At 44.0% G+C, this 19,465-nt stretch overlaps 1 protein-coding gene across 2 annotated transcripts in view; it reads left to right on the top strand.

The window, feature by feature from the left end:
* The window catches only part of POLR3E (RNA polymerase III subunit E), a 205,228-nt gene that overhangs the window by 120,853 nt on the left and 64,910 nt on the right, over positions 1-19,465 (top strand). For both annotated transcript variants that reach the window (XM_069210304.1, XM_069210303.1), the window contains exons 14-15: positions 2,640-2,721; positions 8,588-8,647. In XM_069210304.1, coding sequence (XP_069066405.1) covers positions 2,640-2,721; positions 8,588-8,647 — 142 coding nt within the window. The remainder of the gene's footprint in view (positions 1-2,639; positions 2,722-8,587; positions 8,648-19,465) is intronic.

Below are 19,465 nucleotides of genomic sequence, written 5' to 3' on the forward strand. Positions count from 1 at the left end.
ACTGGACCCAATATTGGGCACCCAGGAGAAAAGCCCGCACCGGACTCTCCGAGGACCAGAAGGAAGCACTGTTCAAGAGACTTCAGGACACGCAAGAACTACCCTCAGAGTGGCCCTGTTGACCAGCAATCCACTCTCAAAGTGGCAAACCCCTGGTTCCAAAGGCTGCTTTGCGCACAGCTCTTGACTGATCTATCTGCACTGCACCCTGCCTCCCTGGCCCCTGCATCGAAAAAACAGCTGCGCTCTAAGGTTCCCCCACCCCTTGCAACCTCTACACTTCAAGGGGACCCACCGGACTTACCTTGAAGTCTGCCTGTGCAGTGCATTTCCAAGTGGTCCCCCTCGCCTGTCTTGCTCCAGCCCCAAGACTTTCAGCAGCCGCTCCCGCTTGAACTGGGAACTGCCTAAACTTCTCCGGCTGGCCCACAGGACCCCTCGATGACCTCGACCTAAAAACAGGATTCATTTGGTGCATAATCGCGCACATTAAGACTGTTTTTGCTAAACTTGAAAACAACATAACTTAGAAAGTTCTTACCAGATTTTGATGATCTTGGTCTTAAAAATATTCAAAAAATCTGAAATATTTTTGTAAATTGGTCTTGAGTTTTTCTTTTGAGTGTGAACACGTTTATTGATACTGTGAGTATAACAAGTGCCTAGCACTTCTCCAAGATTGGCCTAACTGCTCAACGAAGCTACTACAAACATTAAAGCATTAGGTGATCTAGTTTTTACCTCTGTAAACCAAGTTGGGGTTGCTCGGATTCTAGACGGCGCACATCATTTTTGTACACTGTATAGAGAGCCAGTCTCCTACACTAAGTTGGCTCCATTTGTGAATGCAGTAATTTTATCCTGCTCTAAATGAAACCTAAACTGTGCTTAAAGGCAGAGCAGTATGGGAGCTTTAGGCTTTGCTAGGGGCTATCAAAAGGCCTCTTGAAGGAATGCTGCAGGCAGTCCTCAAAGGAGTTCATTTCCTGATTTGTAGTTTCCTGCATTGCTAATTTTTGTGGCTTTCCTTTTCAGAAGGCAACATTCCCATTGTGGCCAAGACTGATTATTTACTTTGATGCAAATGCCCACTAGTGTTTTCTGAGGGCAGCCGCCTTGTCACTGTACATGCTTTCTCTAAGTACTAAACCATCTCAAACTGTGTTTTTGTTTGCCATGCCATTGCTGCAGCTATTTTCTTGTTTTGTTTTCTATCTTCATGTGCATTGAGAACTAAGGAGCGCCAGGTAGCTTATTATGGAGCTATTTAACATTCCAATAGGCAGAAGTGTTTTCACAAATTGTGAATAGAAGGGGAATAGAATTGTTACTACTGGGGTGAAAAAAACATTGCCTGTTCTTTCCTAAGCACTCGACTCCTGGACATTTAAAAGATTGCACAAAGCTAATGTGACGAATGCTTCATGTCACTGTAGGACTAGGTCTGTTCTCCAGGGATTTTGAGACTTTGGGAGCAGTTCATTCAGTCAATCAGGAATTTGTAAAGCGCACTACTCACCCGTGAGGGTCTTAAGGCTCTGAGGAGGAGGGGGAGGAGGGGGGGAGCAGGTGCTGCTACTACCTGAACAGCCAAGTCTTGAGGTTTCCTTAAGTTAAGGAAGTCTTTAGTCTGGCCCAGGTGGGTGGGAAGAGTGTTCCACGTTTTGGCTGCGAGGTGAGAGAATGATCCACCACCGGTTGTAGTTCTGTGGACTCATGGGGCAGTTGCGAGGGCGGTGGAGCGGAGATGCCGCGTCGGGGTGTAGAAGGAGAGCCGTCTGTTGAGGTATTCTGGCCCGGTGTTGTGCAGTGCTTTGTGAGCGTGGGTGAGGAGTTTGAAGGTGATTCTCTTGTTGACTGGGAGTCAGTGCAGGTTTCTCAGGTGGTCTGTGATGTGGCAGTGGCGGGGGATATATAATATTGCCTGTAGTACCTCTCACGTTAACGTCCACAAGGCAAGATACCAGAAGTAACTACCACACATTGCCTCTGTCTCCTGTTATGGCTACAGTATAACAAGTAGCTAACTAATGGAACTTGGGGCTTAGCAAAGTATTGCATTTAGGTGTGTTAAGTCCAGCTACGTCAGAGGGATGTATTTTGACCATGCACATTTTAAACAACTATTGTGCCGTTTCAGGTCATACCACAAGCAATTACAACAGTTTCTAGCTAAAATGAAAGACTAAAAAATAAAGTCGAGCTTGTAAAACATGAGTAGCAAGTCTTTTCTCAGTTGTGACTCAGTCAAATTTCTTATTGCAAAAAGTGTTTTTCTAGAGCCAGTTTGTGGCAATGCCTTTGGGCATTCATAAAAGGGCTATACAGAAAGATGTTGGGTTTGGTGTCAAAAAGATTCTTGAAGTATCGCTATAAACGCACATTTCCCTCCCACTGAGGAAGTGCATCCTTCCAGCTCTGTTGGCTGAAAAAAGAATGGCAACGTGGTGAGAGAAGAATGGTGGAAATGTACCCCAGTCCAGGCACTTTGTGGGGTATATCAGAGTGAGAAATCCTGCCTGAAAATGGGGACATCTGTTAGCCTTCAGACAAGGGTGGAGGTCGAGACTGTTTGAAGAAAAAGCTCAACTGTTATGCATCATCTAAAACCAGTTATACTTTTCTTTCTGTTGTTCTAGTGATATAATTTATCCAAAAGACACTACAAGTCCTCATAGTGGAGTTGCTGCAGAAGTACTGTGCAGGGGGAGAGATTATGTGGTAAGTGTAAATCTTTTATATACAGGAAAGTCGGTTGTTTTCTGGCCGTGAACAAGAAATGCTAGATCGTTTCAGTTTCTGCCTTTTGGTTGTGTTTACTCTAAAAACATGGCTCAAAGTAATTCTTTCGGATTGTGTTAAAAAGGACACTAATTTAAATTTTGTTTGAACTTGCAAGAAGAGAGACCTTGATGATATTTAAGTGAAACTTTATACGAAGCCTTTGAATTTATTTACAGTTTAAAAAGACCAGGCCATGTTTCTTTCTTACTGTATGTTTCAGTGAATGGATTTGCGTAGAAAGTATGCGTGACAGCTTTGACATTTCTGGAATTTACATGAGTTTCCTCATTGTGAATTAATTTTTTTGCATGAAAGTTCTCTGACCCATTTCTGTGCTGTAGCATAAATTGTCCACTTGTTGTGAGATGTCAGGAGATCTGAACCCTCAGATTAGATTCAAGTATGAAAGAAAAATGTGACACCTCTGGGGGGCGTCCGTGTATATTTGAAGTTTGTAACTGATGCCAAAGCACTTTGGCCGCACGCAAATGACCATATATACACATTAATGTATATGGTATTTCTGTAGCACAAACTTAACCAAAAGGCAAGAGAATGCTGTGCATGGTCAACATAATTTAATCAAGTATAAGAGAGGAGCTCGGTTGTGGATGGTTAATGCAATGTGATGTAGTATTCCTTAGGGAGGTGAGTCTTTATGGTGCCGAGAATTAAGGAAAGAGTTAAAATACCTTTTAATGCACAGACACTGATGGCAGATGAGAAAATGGCTTCTGCTTTACACGTATTTCTTTCTACATGAACAAGGTAGACATCTCCATCTCTTTCTTTCATCTTACCCAGTTAGTTCACTCTAGGGGCGTAGTATAGTCAGTCTGATTTTGGGGGCGGTGGGGGGGGAGCCACAGGCCGGAGGGGTGAGGTGACCAAGGCTGGAGATGGACTGTACAAATGAGCAACAGGGTCAGTATGTATTTGTATCAGGTGGACCTCTGTCTAAAGTGGCATAGTGGGCAAAAACAATGTCTTGGAATTAGAGGTGTGCAAAATTTGTGTAATCAAATGTTAACGTGAAATGCATCCTCGGGTTAATTTTGGTGCCATGATGCATTTAAACAAGAGCACTGTGAACAATGCATTCTGCTCATTGCTGTGTGTGTGTGTGAGAGTAAATGTTTGTTGTAAATTGCAACATTTGCTGAATATTTTTACTGTGAATGGCGCATAATTACGCAAAGTTGTGTAATAGCATAACTTTTGGAATTTTGTGTAACAAGATTAACACAATTCCCGAAACTATACTGGTGTAATTTTATTGTCACCCTGGCCTAGTTGGAATACTACCCCAAGCAATTTCCAGTTGTTGGACAATTTCCAGGCGTTCGTCCCATCACCTTTTGTGTGTCTGATGGCCATTAGTACTTCTAAAATCCTGAGAACAGCGCACGTTTCCATGTGCACTACTGCAATTGTTTGTGAATTCCACAAAGTAGCAAATTTGCCTCCATGCAATAAATACTTACGAGTGTAGATTTACTACCTTTTTGATAAACCACTCACAATATGTATTTAAGTTCCCAATCCAAAAAATGAAGAAATTAAAAGCTCTCAGTAAAATGAGAACAAGAAACACCAACATGACATAGCGGACCTGACTCAGTGCCTCCAGACCAAACTACCAAGCCAAGAATGCATTTATTTGGAGGGTGTCACACCCCAACATCCCTACCTTCCCCCTCCCGCCTTCCCTCCCCCTCGAAGCTACACCCCTGGCTCATTCTTTCCATCATGTGTCATGATGAAGCATGCTACAATTTTTACTTCATGCCTGCACCTCTGCGGGAAGTACTTTCACAACCTTCCCTGTGAAGAATTAAATCCTGACCATTTCCTCTACACGTCTGAAGTCTCCACGCCTTCTTTTAAAGCCACACAAGTTCTCAAATCAGTCAATTTTTATAAACCGCAACTACTCACCTGTGCGGGTCTCATGGTGCTGGTGAAGGGTCTGGGTCTCATTCAAAGAGCCATGTCTTGAGGTTATTCTTGAAGATGGTGAGTGACGGGCTTCGTCTTAGGTGCAAGGGTAGGTTGTGCCAGCTCTTGCCTGCGAGGTAGGTGAAAGATTTTCCTCGGTCAGTGGTTTTCCGGGGGCGTGGGATGGTGGCTAGTGCCTGCTGGGCAGATCGGAGGGGTCTGGCGGGGTTATTGAAAGAGATGCAATGATTCAGGTAGCCTGGTCCAATGTTGAGAAAGGCCTTGTCGGTGTGGGTGAGTAGTTTGAAGTTGATTCGCTTCTCCACCAGGAGTAAATGGAGGAGTCTCAGGTGCTGGGAGATGTGTTCTTGGTGGGGGAGGTTCGGGACGGGACAAGTCTGGCGGCGGCATTTTGGATAAGTTGTAGTTTCCTGATACTCTTTGTTGTGGTGCCGGCGTAGAGTGCGTTGCCATAGTCGAGCTTGCTTGTGACTAGGGAGTGTGTGACTATCTTGCGGCAGTCGTCTGGGATCCATTTGAAGATTTTGTGGACTTAGCAGAGGGTGTGCCAGCAGGAAGAGGTGACTGCATTTACCTGTTGGGTCATTGTTAGGGAGGATTTGAGGATGATTCCCAGGTTGCGGGCGTGGTCAGTCGGAGTAGGTGGGACACTGAGTGATGTGGGCCACCAGGAGTCATCCCAGGCTGAAGTGGAGTTCCTGAAGATGATGAGCTCAGTCTTGTCTGAGTTGAGCTTGAGGCCGCTCTCCCTCATCCAGGCAGCGACGGCTTTCATTCCAGTGTGAAAGTTCCTCTTGGCTTTGTCCAGGTCTTCAGTGAGGGATCTGATGAGTTGTGTGTCATCGGCGTATAAAACAATGTTCATTCTGTGACCTCTGACGATAGCTGGAAGTGGGTCCATGTAGATTTTGACGAGCGTCGGGCTCGGGGAGGATCCCTGAGGGACTCCGCAGCTGACTTCAGTTGGTTTGGATATGAAGGGTGCGAGACGGACTCTCTATGTTCTTCCGGAAAGGAAGGCGTGAATCCATTGCAAGGCTTTTCCGCAAATTCCTACGTTGTGTAGTCTGGTGCATAAGGTGCTGTGGAAGACCGTGTCAAAGGCTGCTGAGAGCCCCACAAGTTCTCAAATAAACCTGCTCTTTCCAATCTGGTTTACTCCTTTGAGATATTTAAGTGTTGCCACCATATCCTGATTTGTTTGCCATGTCTTTTCGTTGGTATAACATCCCGTATTGCTGTCTCCTCGAGATATTTCACCACTCATTTTTCCATAAATTTCTCTCAAAAAAAGTTCTTGTTTTTTCACCAAGGTTGTTCCTGTGCTTCTCCATTTCTCCAGTGCCACTCCTTTCTCAGTATCATATCAGTGAAAAAGAAAGAAGTAGAATGGTCTTCTACTATGACCCAATTATTGCTATGTGTTAACGTTCATTCTCCTAAAAATGTAGGAAAAAGAAACCGAGAAACCTACTTTCGTTTCAAAACATACCAAGACACTCAATAGTCAGCCCTGGATGCTCTGAATTTCAGACAGCTACTTTTTCATTTTCTCAGTTGCAACATACCCACTCTTCAGAAAGAAGCTCTTAAGCACGCAAGTAAATCATAGGTACTTTGCTAAAAGCAAGAATTGACCAAATTGTAAAGGTGGAGTTCTGAGACTAGTATATACATTTGAGGGAAATGAAAGGGTTGCACTTGGCATCAGTATTCAGGTCTTGAATAATTTGTTTTTCTGGAATATTAAGAAATGATAATTTTGTAATAGTTAAACTGTTGCGCTATTGCACCGCAGTGTCTGTCTCTAAAGAGTATTAACACCTACACAATCTGCCTGCTGATAGCATTGTCGCTAATTTGATTATGGATCTAGATGCTTCTGCTTTAATGCACTTGTACCAGGAATTTGTCACTAATGTGGATTATGTTTGGTGCCACCATAACACGCCATTGATCATAGAGGTTCAGTCTAAGAGCCAGTTTGTGAACTCACTTTCTCTCTCATAAGTTAGAATTGCGCGAAATGCAGTTCTTGATCACATTTTTGATGCCACACGACAGTGGCACTCAAATGCTTGAGTTTACGGTTCTACAATTCCCAAAGATCTGTATTGTTTTGGGCGAGGGTTGCAGGTAACGGTAAGTTGCTTTTTTTTGGTTGAGCTCTTTGACTGTTGCGGTTTACAGGGGAATACTTTTCATATGCTGTTTGAAGTTGCGATGGAATTCTCAGTTGAAGGAATTTTCAAGATACAGTTGCCGCCTCCTGTCTAATAGAAAGTACTTTATTGGCATGACAAGTCACACAAGCATTCCCAAAATAATCACAGCCCGTTTCCATCATTTTGTTGGAAGTCCATTTTTCAAGCACAGTGTTTTTTGGTGACATGAATAGACATATTTTGCTGCTGTCTCTGGGAGGTCTCTTTTGTGGATGCACAGTTTTCCTTCTCTTTTACTAGTAAACTGTTAATGGTGCTTGCAGAATGTGGTGAAGTAGGTACGATATAAACAACTTTTACTCCCCCCCCTTCCAGTCTCTCCATTTCCACTCCTCTGAATTAGGTTTCAAATTCTTAACATGTGGCGTTGGTGGCAGTGAATGCAGTTTAGCATTCACATCTTCACTTCTCCACCCACTTAGACCTTTCTTATGGGTGTTAATGGGAACTAATATGCCTCCCTGCAATGTTCAAGTGTTTGGCAGAGGTTATTCTGCATATGAGCCATCCAGGATGGTCTGTATGCGCTGTTGGTCCCACTTTGAGGTATGGATTTCCTTCCTGGGATCTCAGATTTTAAAACAAAGAATCCTTTGAGGAGGAGAATTATTATTTTTTGCCTTTGATCCTCTTGCTTTTCATGGACGGAACTCTTTCCGTCCACTTTTTTTCTCAGGGTGGTAAATGATTACTCTTCATATTACTGGTTCTGAAGTCCATGTGAGCAGTGTTTGCATGCAGAATGCTTGCAAGCTGTGCTGGTTCCATGTGCTGCTATTTTATGATATAGCACCCTTTAAAGTACACTGTGTACCACATAGGTGACCCCTTCACTCTAAACTCTTTATACAAACCGCTGGGTGACACTGTTGGAATTTTCCTAAGAGTAAATTTTGGTTGAATTGCTGCTCTCCCAAGCCACTGACTTTGGTTTAAATCCTCATATAGGGCCTGGACCAGCAAATCGTGTGATTTCGATCAAATCGTTCTTTCTTCTTGTCCCTTCAATGTAAATAAATACAATTTGATATAAGTCTACGAAGGGAAAAACGTGTAATGTAAAAATAAACTCTGTGTGCTGCCTAGTCCTGTCCCAGATATACATTTCGAGCACCATTGTTAGCACATCTTGGTTTTTATAATCGGCTTGCCACTGGTCACCACACACTATAATTCAGCAACTCACACTTGATGGGCAAGTGGTTCAGTGCAAATGTACAGTGTAAAGAGCTCTGCTGGCCCTCATTTCTAGGCTGGTGCTACCAAATATATGAAAGATTCAAGCTACAAGACTGATACAAAAGGGTGACAAGTAGGTGTTTCATTGCAACAAACAGGAAGAGACAATATCCGTGTGATTAGCAGTTCAAGAAAGCGGTTTCATATTAGTGTCAACTGTGTTTTTCACAAGACTGGATTACACTGTCATTGTCGATGTGCCTGTTAAACCTGATAAAATGAAAGAAAGTTGGTTCATTCTTTAGCGGTTACCACTAACCGGCATAGAACAAATGCAGTTAACGATCACTGAATTTGTCGCCCAGGGTACCTTTTATTTGTTGCTGTGCAAACGTTGTAAATGTTCCGTACTGATTTTATGTTTTTGCTCTTTCTTTGAGATGTGGAAATTTACACAGGGCCGCTGGGTGGTGAGAAAAGAAGTTGCTGCTGTCACGAAAGTGAGTGAGAAATTCTATGAAACTGTCCTTTCAACAGAGTATTTTTTTTTTTAAACATCTCGTTTCTTTGGCTAACCAGCCTTAAGAGGAGTTTTGTTTTTCTGCAGGGTCGCATGCCCAACGAACCTGTGCAACTTCTGTTTTCCTTGCAGCAATACAAAATAGCCTCCCTGGTTTTCTTGTTAGTGTTTTTTAGTGGTCATCTTAAAAGCACTGGTGGCTTGCTGCGTAATCCGAATCCTCAACTGTGTGATGTTGACTGATCAGAACAATTAATACTTCTGCTTCTGTGATGGTTCTAGAGCACTTTACAAAATGTATGCGTATAAAATAATATGAACACGCCCCCCCCCCTAAATTCGCTGAACAAACATACAAAAAGACCATTATTTTTAAGCCATACAAACCTTTGGAAGTGTTAATTTACACCAGGGACGGCACCTCCCTAGTAAAACACACCCAGGCATGTACTGCTATCCAGTATATTGACAATGCTTTTCTTTATGCTTACAGTGGTGACCATAACTGGTCATTTCTGAGGTTTTATGAATTCAACAGAACCATCCCTCTTCCCTTTGTCTTTTTCTAGTTTGTTCATGCACTACAGTATTTTTTGTAATCCTACTTGTTGTTTATGTGTTTTTTGGTTAATGAACCTATCAAACTTGTTTGTGAAAAAGCAGACTGTTCTGATGCAGAAATTGATAGGACTGATATAGTAGTATTAACACCCCCAGAATAGATAGTGTTGAAAGCAGAAATGAAATATAAAGTGACCCACTGTGGTAGAAAACCTATTTCTTATTGATGTTAAACAAGAGTTTTAAATTGAAACTTGTTCCAATAACTATGTAATATATATAATATATATATATCTCAAAAACAATGCGATCAATGTAATGACGTGCTCAACAGCTGATGCGATGTACGAGGCTAGATCGATCCTTCTGTTTAATTATCTAACAAAAGAAAACTGCAGCGCACTCCGTAAAGGCTTGTACTTCCATAGGATTTATTCAGTGCAACAAAACAATGCGTTTCAACCAAACGGAAGACCATTTGGTTGAAACACATTTTTTTGTTGCACTGAATAAATCATATGGAGGTACAAGCATTTACGGAGTGCGCTGCAGTTTTTTTTTGGTGTGTGTGTGTGTGTGTGTATGTATATATATATATATATATAATGTGTGTGTTTAGCTGCGGATACACATGCTATGCATAGGTCTCGCCATCTAGTGTTGTGCTCGGAGTGTTAGAAGTTGTTTTTCTTCGAAGAAGTCTTTTTTTCGAGTCGCGGGATCGAATGGCTCCTCCTTTCGGTGACAGTGCGCTTGGGCATCAACTCCTTTGGTAGATTGTTTTCTTTCTGCTGTCGGGTTCGGACGTGTTTCCTCTCGCTCCGAGACTTTTGAATCGGAAACTTTATAATAACTTTATTTTACCGTCGGTATTGTTTCGATCGCATTTCCATCTGTAATCGAGCCAATAGTACTGTCGGAAACAAGAAAACGCCCTTTTGGGCGCTCGCGCCCTACTCGGGCCTATTCAGGCCTACCACACCGGAGCCTGATGGATCGGACTCCATTCTGATTCGGTCCTGGATGCCACGCAAAATTCCCCTCCATAGATCAACACGTGGTATGTAATCTGTCACTCTCCTGAACATCGAGAAGAAGACCGTAAAGCTTGTCGGTCGTTCCGGTCGAAAAAGACACTATGTGACTGGAGAGCGAGGAGACTCGAAATGGCATTGAAGTATACAGACTCCACTGACACCGTAGAAGAAGAGCAGGCACAGGCAGCTGTTTCGATCCAGGACACCGACTCCGAAGCAGACTCTGATGAAGACAGCCAACCGATCACTGCGGCTCAGCATGTGAGTACACCTGCCCCTACACCCACTTCCAAGAGACCTATTAAGGCCTTGGGTGCACCACTGCCAGAGAGCCATGGTTCCACCCGAAAGAAAATCGTCTGTGACCAACCTTTGGGTTAGGCACCGAAAAAGGCCACACCTTTTTCAATGCCGGAGTCTAGCAAATCTGTTAAAAGCTCCACATCTGAGCCAAGCCGACGTTCACACTCTTCGGAGTCAATTATTCGACGTCCGACTTCGGAGCCGAAACCACAGGCTGTACCTTCGGGACCAAAAAAGTTATCCACCACGTCGGAGCCCAAAAATATCTTTTTATACAGAGGAACAAGGACTTTCGAGCCGATTAAAATACAGCTCAAAGACCATTGATGATCAATCCTCTAAAACAGATAGAACATCAGAATATATTTCTGAGGGCTGAGCTATTCAACCTATCCTTGAAACCCTGGACCTCAAACAAAGAAGGATACATATCCAAAAGGACGGGAAAGATCATTGCTTCACCTCCTCCACAAACCAAGAGAAAGCTGGCGTTTCAAGAGACTCTTGACACTGCTCCACCACCAGCAAAGATATTTAAAAGGAAGGAGAAATCATTACCTCTACAAAGTTCTTCACCACAACTTTCTTTCTATCCACCACCTACTACCCCACCACCACCATTGCCTTCACCAACACATTCCCATGCATAGTCGCATGGAGATCGAGTTGACCCCTGGGACTTGTATGATCCAGATCCCATACCACTAAATGACCCAGACCTCTATCCGTCCAAACCTTCACCACCAGAGGACAGCACAGTTTATTTCAAGAGCAGCTGAGTACCATGGGGTACAAATGCATGCAGAGCCTTTGGAGGAGGATTTGCTTTTCAACACATTGTCCTTCACCCACTCACAATACCAGTGCTTTCTGATGTTGCCTAGTATGCTTAGACATGCAGACAACATATTTAAAGAACCTGTTAAGGCTAGAATTTTAACTCCAGGAATAGACAAAAAATACAAGCCTGCACCAACAGACCCAGTTTATATCACACAACTGGTACAATCAGACTCTGTTGTAGACCGCGCTGCTAGGAAATGGCCAATAGCCAATCATCAGGGGGATACCCCTCCCCCTGACAAAGAAAGCAGAAAGGTTGATGCTGCTGGGAAGAGGGTAACTACACAAGCAATGGCGCATTGCCAATTCACAAGCCCTGCTAGCAAGATATGACAGGGCACACTGGGACGAAATGCAGGAATTTTTACAATACTTGCCAAAAGAACATCAAAAAGAGCTCGACAAATTGTTGAAGAGGGCCAGGCAATTAGCAATAGCAAAATAAGATCTGCTCTTGACGCAGCCAATACAGCAGCTAGAAGCATAAACACTGGCATAACCATCCGTAGGCATGCATGGTTAAGATCTTCCGGGTTCAAACCAGAGATCCAACAGGGAGTGCTCAATATGCCTTTTGATAAAAAAAAAACATCTATTTGGACCTGAGTTTGACACAACTATTGAGAAACTTAGGAAGGACTCTGACACTGCAAAAGCTATGGGAGCACTATACACTACACCTTATAGAGGTTCCTTCCGTAAACAGCCATTTAGGGGAGGTTTCAAGCCCCAGTCTGCAGAGGCTTTCACTTCGCAAGCTAAACAAGGTTGACAGCACTACCAAAGGGGGAACACTTAGAGGTTTTTACAGAGGTCAACACATCAGAGGCATATTTCAAGCCTCAAAGAGTGTCACCACTCCCCTCCAAACAGTGACTTCCTCAGTATACCACAAACCCACACATCCCCTGTGGGGGCAGACTGCAGCAATTCCACTCCCAATGGCAAAACATCACCACAGACCAGTGGGTGCTTTCAATTATTCGCAATGGTTACTGCTTAGAACTCATTTGTACTCTTCCAAACATCCCCCTCGCTATCACAAACTGTCCCCCGAACACAACGTTCTGTTACAGCAAGAGGTGCAATAGTTATTGCTAAAATAAGCAATCGTATCCGTGCCAATATCTCAACAGGGAACAGTAGTATATTCACTATATTTCCTCATACCCAAATAGGATGGTGCTCTCGGACCCATTCTGGATCTCAGACCACTAAATGTATATATCCTGTCAGAACATTTTCACATGGTAAATGCAGGACGTCATTCCACTATTACAAAAACAAGATTACACGACTGCATTAGATCTCAAAGATTTTTAATAGCAGGAAAGCACCACCAATTTGAAGTTCTTCCCTTCGGCATTACAACAGCTCCAAGGGTTTTCACAAAATGTCTAGCTGTAGTAGCAGCTTACCTAAGGAGACAACACATACATGTCTTTCCTTATCTAGACAACTGACTTATAAAATCAAGCAACATTATGCAATGCCAGGAACACACTCAATACACAATAGAAACCCTACACACATTAGGGTTCACAATCAACTACCAAAAATCTCATCTTCAACCTTACATAGGAGCTATTCTGAATACCCAAAAAGCCTTGGCCTGTGCAAATCCCCAAAGGAAATAGGCTTTTCAAAACCTTATACCACAGATACAGCCCAATCAACACTGTAAGGTTTATCACAAGACTATTGGGAATGATGGCATCATGCTTAGCAATAGTACAGCATGCAGGATTGAACATGAGAACACTACAACAGTGTCTATCACAGCAATGGTCTCAAGCACAGGGTCAGTGGCAGGATCTACTGTTAGACTGCCTAATGCACAAATCTCTTCAGTGGTGGAATCGCAACAATTTAATAAAGGGGCAGTCATTTCAGGACCCTGTGCCTCAGACCACAATAACAACAGGCGCATTAATGACAGGTTGGGGAGCTCACCTCAACAACCTTACCATACAAGGGGGATGGAATTAAATGCAGTTAACTTATCACATAAACCATTTAGAATTCTTATCTGTGTTTCTCGCCCTAAAAGCTTTTCAATCCATTCTCAGGCACAAAACAGTCTTGATAAAAACAGACAATATGACAATGTTTTATCTGAAGAAACAAGGAGGAACATATTCATCTCAACCGTCCCTTCTAGCCCAAACAATATGGAATTGTGCACTTCAGAATCACATTTACTTGCTAGCAGAATACATCCCAGGGATATGCAATCAGTTACTGGACCTTCTAAGCAGGACGCAACAACAGATACACAAATACGAAATTCCCTCAGGTACTTCAAAAGTACTTTCATATGTGGGGAATATCAGACATAGACCTATTCGCAACAAGCGAAAACGCAAAATGTCAAAATGTCGCATCCAGACGCCCACACCCTCTTTCCAAGGGCAATGCTCTATGGATCAAATGGTCAGGGATATTTGCTTACGCTCGTCCCCCCCCCCCCCCCCCCCCCCCCCCCCCTCACGTTAATTCCATTTCTGGTCAACAAACTGCGTCACATCTCTCTCACTATGATATTCATAGCCCCCACGTGGGCATGACAACATTGGTACACAACACTCCTAGATCTGTCAGTAGTACCTGATCACAAACTTCCAAACAGGCCAGATTTGTTAACACAGAACAAAGGTCAAATCAGGCATCCCAATCCCAATGTTCTCAATTTAGAGATTTGGCTCCTGAAGTCATAGAATTTGGATACTTGCACCTTCCACTAGAACGTATGGAAGTTCTAAAACAAGCACACAAACCTACAACTAGGCAATTCTATGCTAACAAGTGGAAACCTTTTGTTTACTACTGTCCGCCCAAAAATATAGACCCACTTAAAGCATCAATGCAAGATATTGTATGCTACCTGCTTCATCTACAAAAAGCAAATTTAGCTTTTACCTCTATTAAAATTCATCTTACTGCTCTATCAGCATACTTACAAAATATGCAACATACTTCTCTCTTTAGAGTTCCTGTTATTAAAGCCTTTATGGAAGGACTTAAGTGTATTATTCCACCAAGAACCCCACCAGTTCCTGCTTGGAATCTAAATATTGTATTCACAAGATTAATGGGACCACCATTCGAGCCCATGCATTTATGTGATATTCAATTTCTAACTTGGAAAGTTGCTTTCTTAGTAGCAATTACTTCATTAAGAAGAGTTAGTGAAATACAAGCATTCACTTTGGAGGAACCATTCTTCCAAGTACACAAACATTAAGTAGTACTTAGGACAAATCCAACATTTGTGCCAAAAGTAGTCTCTCCTTTTCACATTAACCAAACAGTGGAATTGCCAGTCTTCTTCCCACAGCCAGACTCAACTGCTGAAAGAGCTCTTCATACTCTTGACCTTAAAAGAGCTCTTATGTATTTTGTTGGTAGAACAAAAGAGTTTAGAAAAACTTAACTTTTCGTTGCTTTTCAGCAACCACACAAAGGAAATCCTATCTCTAAACAAGGATTAGCTAGATAGATTGTAAAATGCATCCAAACATGGACAACTTTTAATAACACCTAAAGCACATTCCACTAGAATAAAGGTGCTTCCGTGGCTTTTCTAGGTAACATACCAATGACAGACATATGTGAAGCTGCCACGTGGTCCATTCCACATACATCCACACAGTAATGTTTTGTAAATGTATTTTCAAAGCAACAGGCCAATGTTGGTCAAGCAGTACTTACAACTTTATTTCAAACTACTTCAACTCCTTCAGACTAGCCACCGCTGTTTTGGGAGAAGGACTGCTTTTTAGTCGATGCATAGCAATACCACTGACATGGTCAGTGCATTGCTTTGCCTCCCATGGCTCCACCCTGTAAGTAGAGGCCCTCCTCCACCCACAGGCTTCTGCCTGCACCTCATCCCTGGTGTTTAGTGAGAGAGCTTTGCTTTCCTACTAGGCTACCTTCCGCCTCACTCCTCCTTTTGCTTTGGTCTCTGCTCTGCTTCACTACTGTCCCTTAGTGCTCCTTTTCCTTGTTTCTCTCTCACACTGCTCTCTCTCTTTCTCTTTCTTTCTCTCTCTCTCTCTCTCTCTCTCTCACTTTCGCTCCCCCCCTCCCCCACTGCTGCTGCCCGTGGCCCCACCCCCTTTTTCATGCTGTTTTTCATCCTCCTCCCAGCTGTCTACCTCCCTACTTAATGGTGGCTGCTGCGTGCTCTGGACAACCTCACAGCCTTCAAAAACGCCATCCACAGACACCACCAACTCATCCGAGCCGCCAAGAGAACCAAAGGTGGACCGCACCAGGGCGCCAGAACCCATAGCTCCCGTCCCCCCCCCACCGCCGCCACGCACGTCTTCACTTTGCCGCCACCCACCGCGCCCTCAACACCGGCTGTTCTCCCGCCTGCCTTCAAGCCTCCCCGCAGACTACCCGCGGACCCTTCTCCTGCCAGAACTGCACCTTCACCAGCCTCCATGCCAACAACCCACCCACCAAGGCAGGACGCAACCATCTCAGATGTATCCTCCTCAACACCCGGAACATCCACAAGCTCGCAGTAGAGCAATGGAATCTACTCAACTCAGCCTCCCCAGACGTTGCCTTCCTGGCCAAGACCTGGATGAACCCCTCCTCAACGCCTGACATCGCCATAGCCATCCTGGACGGCTATAAGATCACCCGCAGGGACCGCTCCAACAAACCAGGAGGAGGCATCGCCATCATCTACAAGAACACCCTCAGGATCACAACCAGCACTGAAGACACCCTCAGCACCGCCGAACACCTGCAATTCAAAATCCACACTAACCCAAAAACCACCCTCCGAGGCTCCCTCGTCTACAGGCCCCTCGGCCCACGACAGCAGTTCAGCGACTCCAATACCAACATCATCAGCACGCACGCTCTCTCATCCACTGACTACACACTCCTCAGACTTAAACTTGCCACCCTGCTCGACAACCTCTCCAACCTCAGCCTCAAACAGCTTGTCACAACACTAACCCACTCCGCAGGACACATTCCGCTCAGAGGCCCCCGAAATCATCTGCAGCGTACCCCATGGTTTGTCCCTCAGCCCAACCCTCTTCAACGTCTATGTGGCCCCGCTTGCTAATATTGCCTGTACCCATAACCTCAACATCATCTCATATGCCGAAGACACCCAACTGATCCTTTCCCTCAGCAAGGACTCCGCAAAGACCTACCTCCCCGAAGGAATGAAGACCATCGCCGAATGGATGAAGAGCAGCTGCCTCAAACTCCATTCCGACAAGACGGAAGTCCTCCTCTTCGGCTCCACCCCCTCTGCATGGGATGACTCCTGGCGGCCTGCCACTCTCGGAACCACTCCGACTCCCACCGACCACGCATGCAGCCTAGGATTCATCTTGGACCCCTCACTATCCATGACCCAGCAAGTCAACGCCATCTCCTCCTCCTGCTTCAACACCCTCTGCATGCTCTGAAAGATCTACAAATGGATAACCACTGAAACCAGAAGAAAAGTCACCCAGGCCCTTGAAAGCAGCAGCTGGACTACAGCAATGCCCTGTACGCAGGAACCACGGCCAAACTCCAGAAGGGGCTGCAATGCATCGAGAACGCCTCTGCACACCTCATCCTGGACATCCCCTGCCACTTCCACATCACAGACCACCTGAAAAACCTGCTCTGGCTCCCAGTCAACAAGAGAATCACCTCCAAACTCCTCACCCACGCGCACAAAGCACTGCACATTACCGGACCAGAATACCTCCGCAGACGAGACACCTGCTACACCCCGACCCGGCATCTCCGCTCCACCTACATCGCCCTCTCAACCGTCCCACGTGTCCACAGAACCACAACCGGCGATAGATCATTCTCGTAGCCAAAACATGGAACACTCTTCCCACCCACCTGCGCCAGACCAAAGACCTACTTATCTTCAGGAAACTTCTCAAGACCTGGCTGTTCGAGCAGTAGCAGCCCTCTTTCCCCCCCCCTTCACCCCCCTCCCCCTTCACCCCCCTCCCCCTTCACCCCCCACCCCCTTCACCCCCCTCCTCCTTCACCCCCCTGCTCTCCTCAGCGCCTTGACGGGTGAGTAGTGCGCTTTACAAATTCCTGATTGATAGCATGTGTATCTGCAGCTACACATGCCATCGAAGGGAAAATGTCACTTACCCAGTGTACAATTGTTTGTGGCATGTAGTGCTGCAGATTCACATTCACCCTTCCTCTTCCGGGGAAGCCTGTAGTCGTTGCTGTATTTTTTTGTACATACATATGTATGTATGTATGTGTGTGTGTGTGTCTATCATATATATATAATTTCACATTTGCATGGACAGCTTATTTACTTAATACATTTTAGTTGTACATTTACATTCTTTCACTCTGTCACTCCTTCCTACATCCTTCTGCGGGAAAACAATCAAACAAAGGAGTCGATGCCCATGCGCACTATCACCGAGTGGAGTCATTCGATCCTGTGACTCGAAAAAAAGACTTCTTCGAAGAAAAACAACTTGTAACACTCTGAGCCCAACACTAGATGGTGGGACCTATGCATAGCATGTGAATCGGCCCCCACCTGGGCCCCCAATTTCTTTTTAAACCACTAATCTCAGAAGTCTTTTGCGCTTGTGTGTTTTTTAATCACCTCCAAGTGGGCCAGCTTCTTGTGGGGGCTGAATTCATTGTTAATATGGGGAAGGGGAGGCATGTTGCCCCTCCCTAGGCCAATTTCAGCCCTGGGGACCACCACCCCCTAGGACCTAGCCAGATCTATTAAGGAGAAGGGGGGACCAAGGTTGTTTTCGGCAACGGGTCGGTGGCTACTGGGAAGGGGGGTGGTCGTGAACAAAGGTATTTATTAGTTGAGCCCTTGCCATGCACCTGTAATTACCCCACATATTGCAACTCATAACATCTTAATTATATAATTGATAATATCTTTGCAACATTTGCTGTAAAGTTATCGATGAGAAAACTGCATGGCGGGGGCGCGAGTTATTGTTACCTTAGGGCACGAGTTACTGTAACTATAACTGCTGAATATCTATGGTTTTGTGCGTGCAAAATGTGAACTTAACTACAAAGTCCCTGTAACCTTTTGTTTTTTAATGAATATATATTTGTGTGAGTGTATGTGTACCCCACCGATTTTTCTGTCCTCTTAGTTGCGGTGCGTGCAGCAAATTTCTTTATTTTTGGCAAACACCACTCAACGCATTTCGACAAACAAGTTTGCCTTGATCAGTCAATGGTACCCTTAAGTGAAGACAGACAATATAAACACTCAACATATTGCAGAAATAAACAAAGGACTAGGGTTATTTGTTTACATGAAATCAGCACTTCTTAGTAGGGTCAGTTCTTACAAAAAAAACAAATTACAAAACCAAATGGTTATAATGAAATGAAAAACCAAGGGTGCATGTAAGCAGAATACATCACCATATTAAAGGTGTAAAAACTAGAACCATATATCATTCAGTAGAATATTCTCGCTTTTATTTTTCTTACTTAATTTCGGCAGCCATCAGGTTTACAAATCAGTTATTTTCTACATATACAGTGCCCAAGTGGGCTTGTATAAAAAACATTTTTAACAGATGGACTGGAAGAATATTCCATTGTATACCCCGTATCTTTACAAGCATGGACATAACAAACAAAATATACATGAACCAGGTAGCGTAACAAAATTGTTATTACATGGTTACAAAAAACAAAAGCAAAGCACCTCAGTGGACTCCCTCAGAATAAGCCAAACCTTCTTTATATGACCTTAATCGTTTTTTTAAAGCAAGGCTTCTAAACTGTTTCACAATTTATAGACTCAGAAATGTGATTTAACTCATATTTGAACTTACAACTGACTATCATAGAGAACCTCATACATAGTATTGTACTCATCACTCCACTTATAATGGCCAAGTGGGTACAAATAACTTCATGCTTCGCATAATTCAAAGCATAGATCTAATTAACATGAAGCTGAAATACTTAAAATCATAATAATGGAATATAAAAACAATTGTGCTTAGGTTAAGTAGTTACCTATTCTTCCCGCAGTGATCCCCAATTAC

The sequence above is a fragment of the Pleurodeles waltl genome, chromosome 10 (assembly GCF_031143425.1).
Source record: "Pleurodeles waltl isolate 20211129_DDA chromosome 10, aPleWal1.hap1.20221129, whole genome shotgun sequence".
In the NCBI taxonomy this organism is placed as follows: domain Eukaryota; kingdom Metazoa; phylum Chordata; class Amphibia; order Caudata; family Salamandridae; genus Pleurodeles; species Pleurodeles waltl.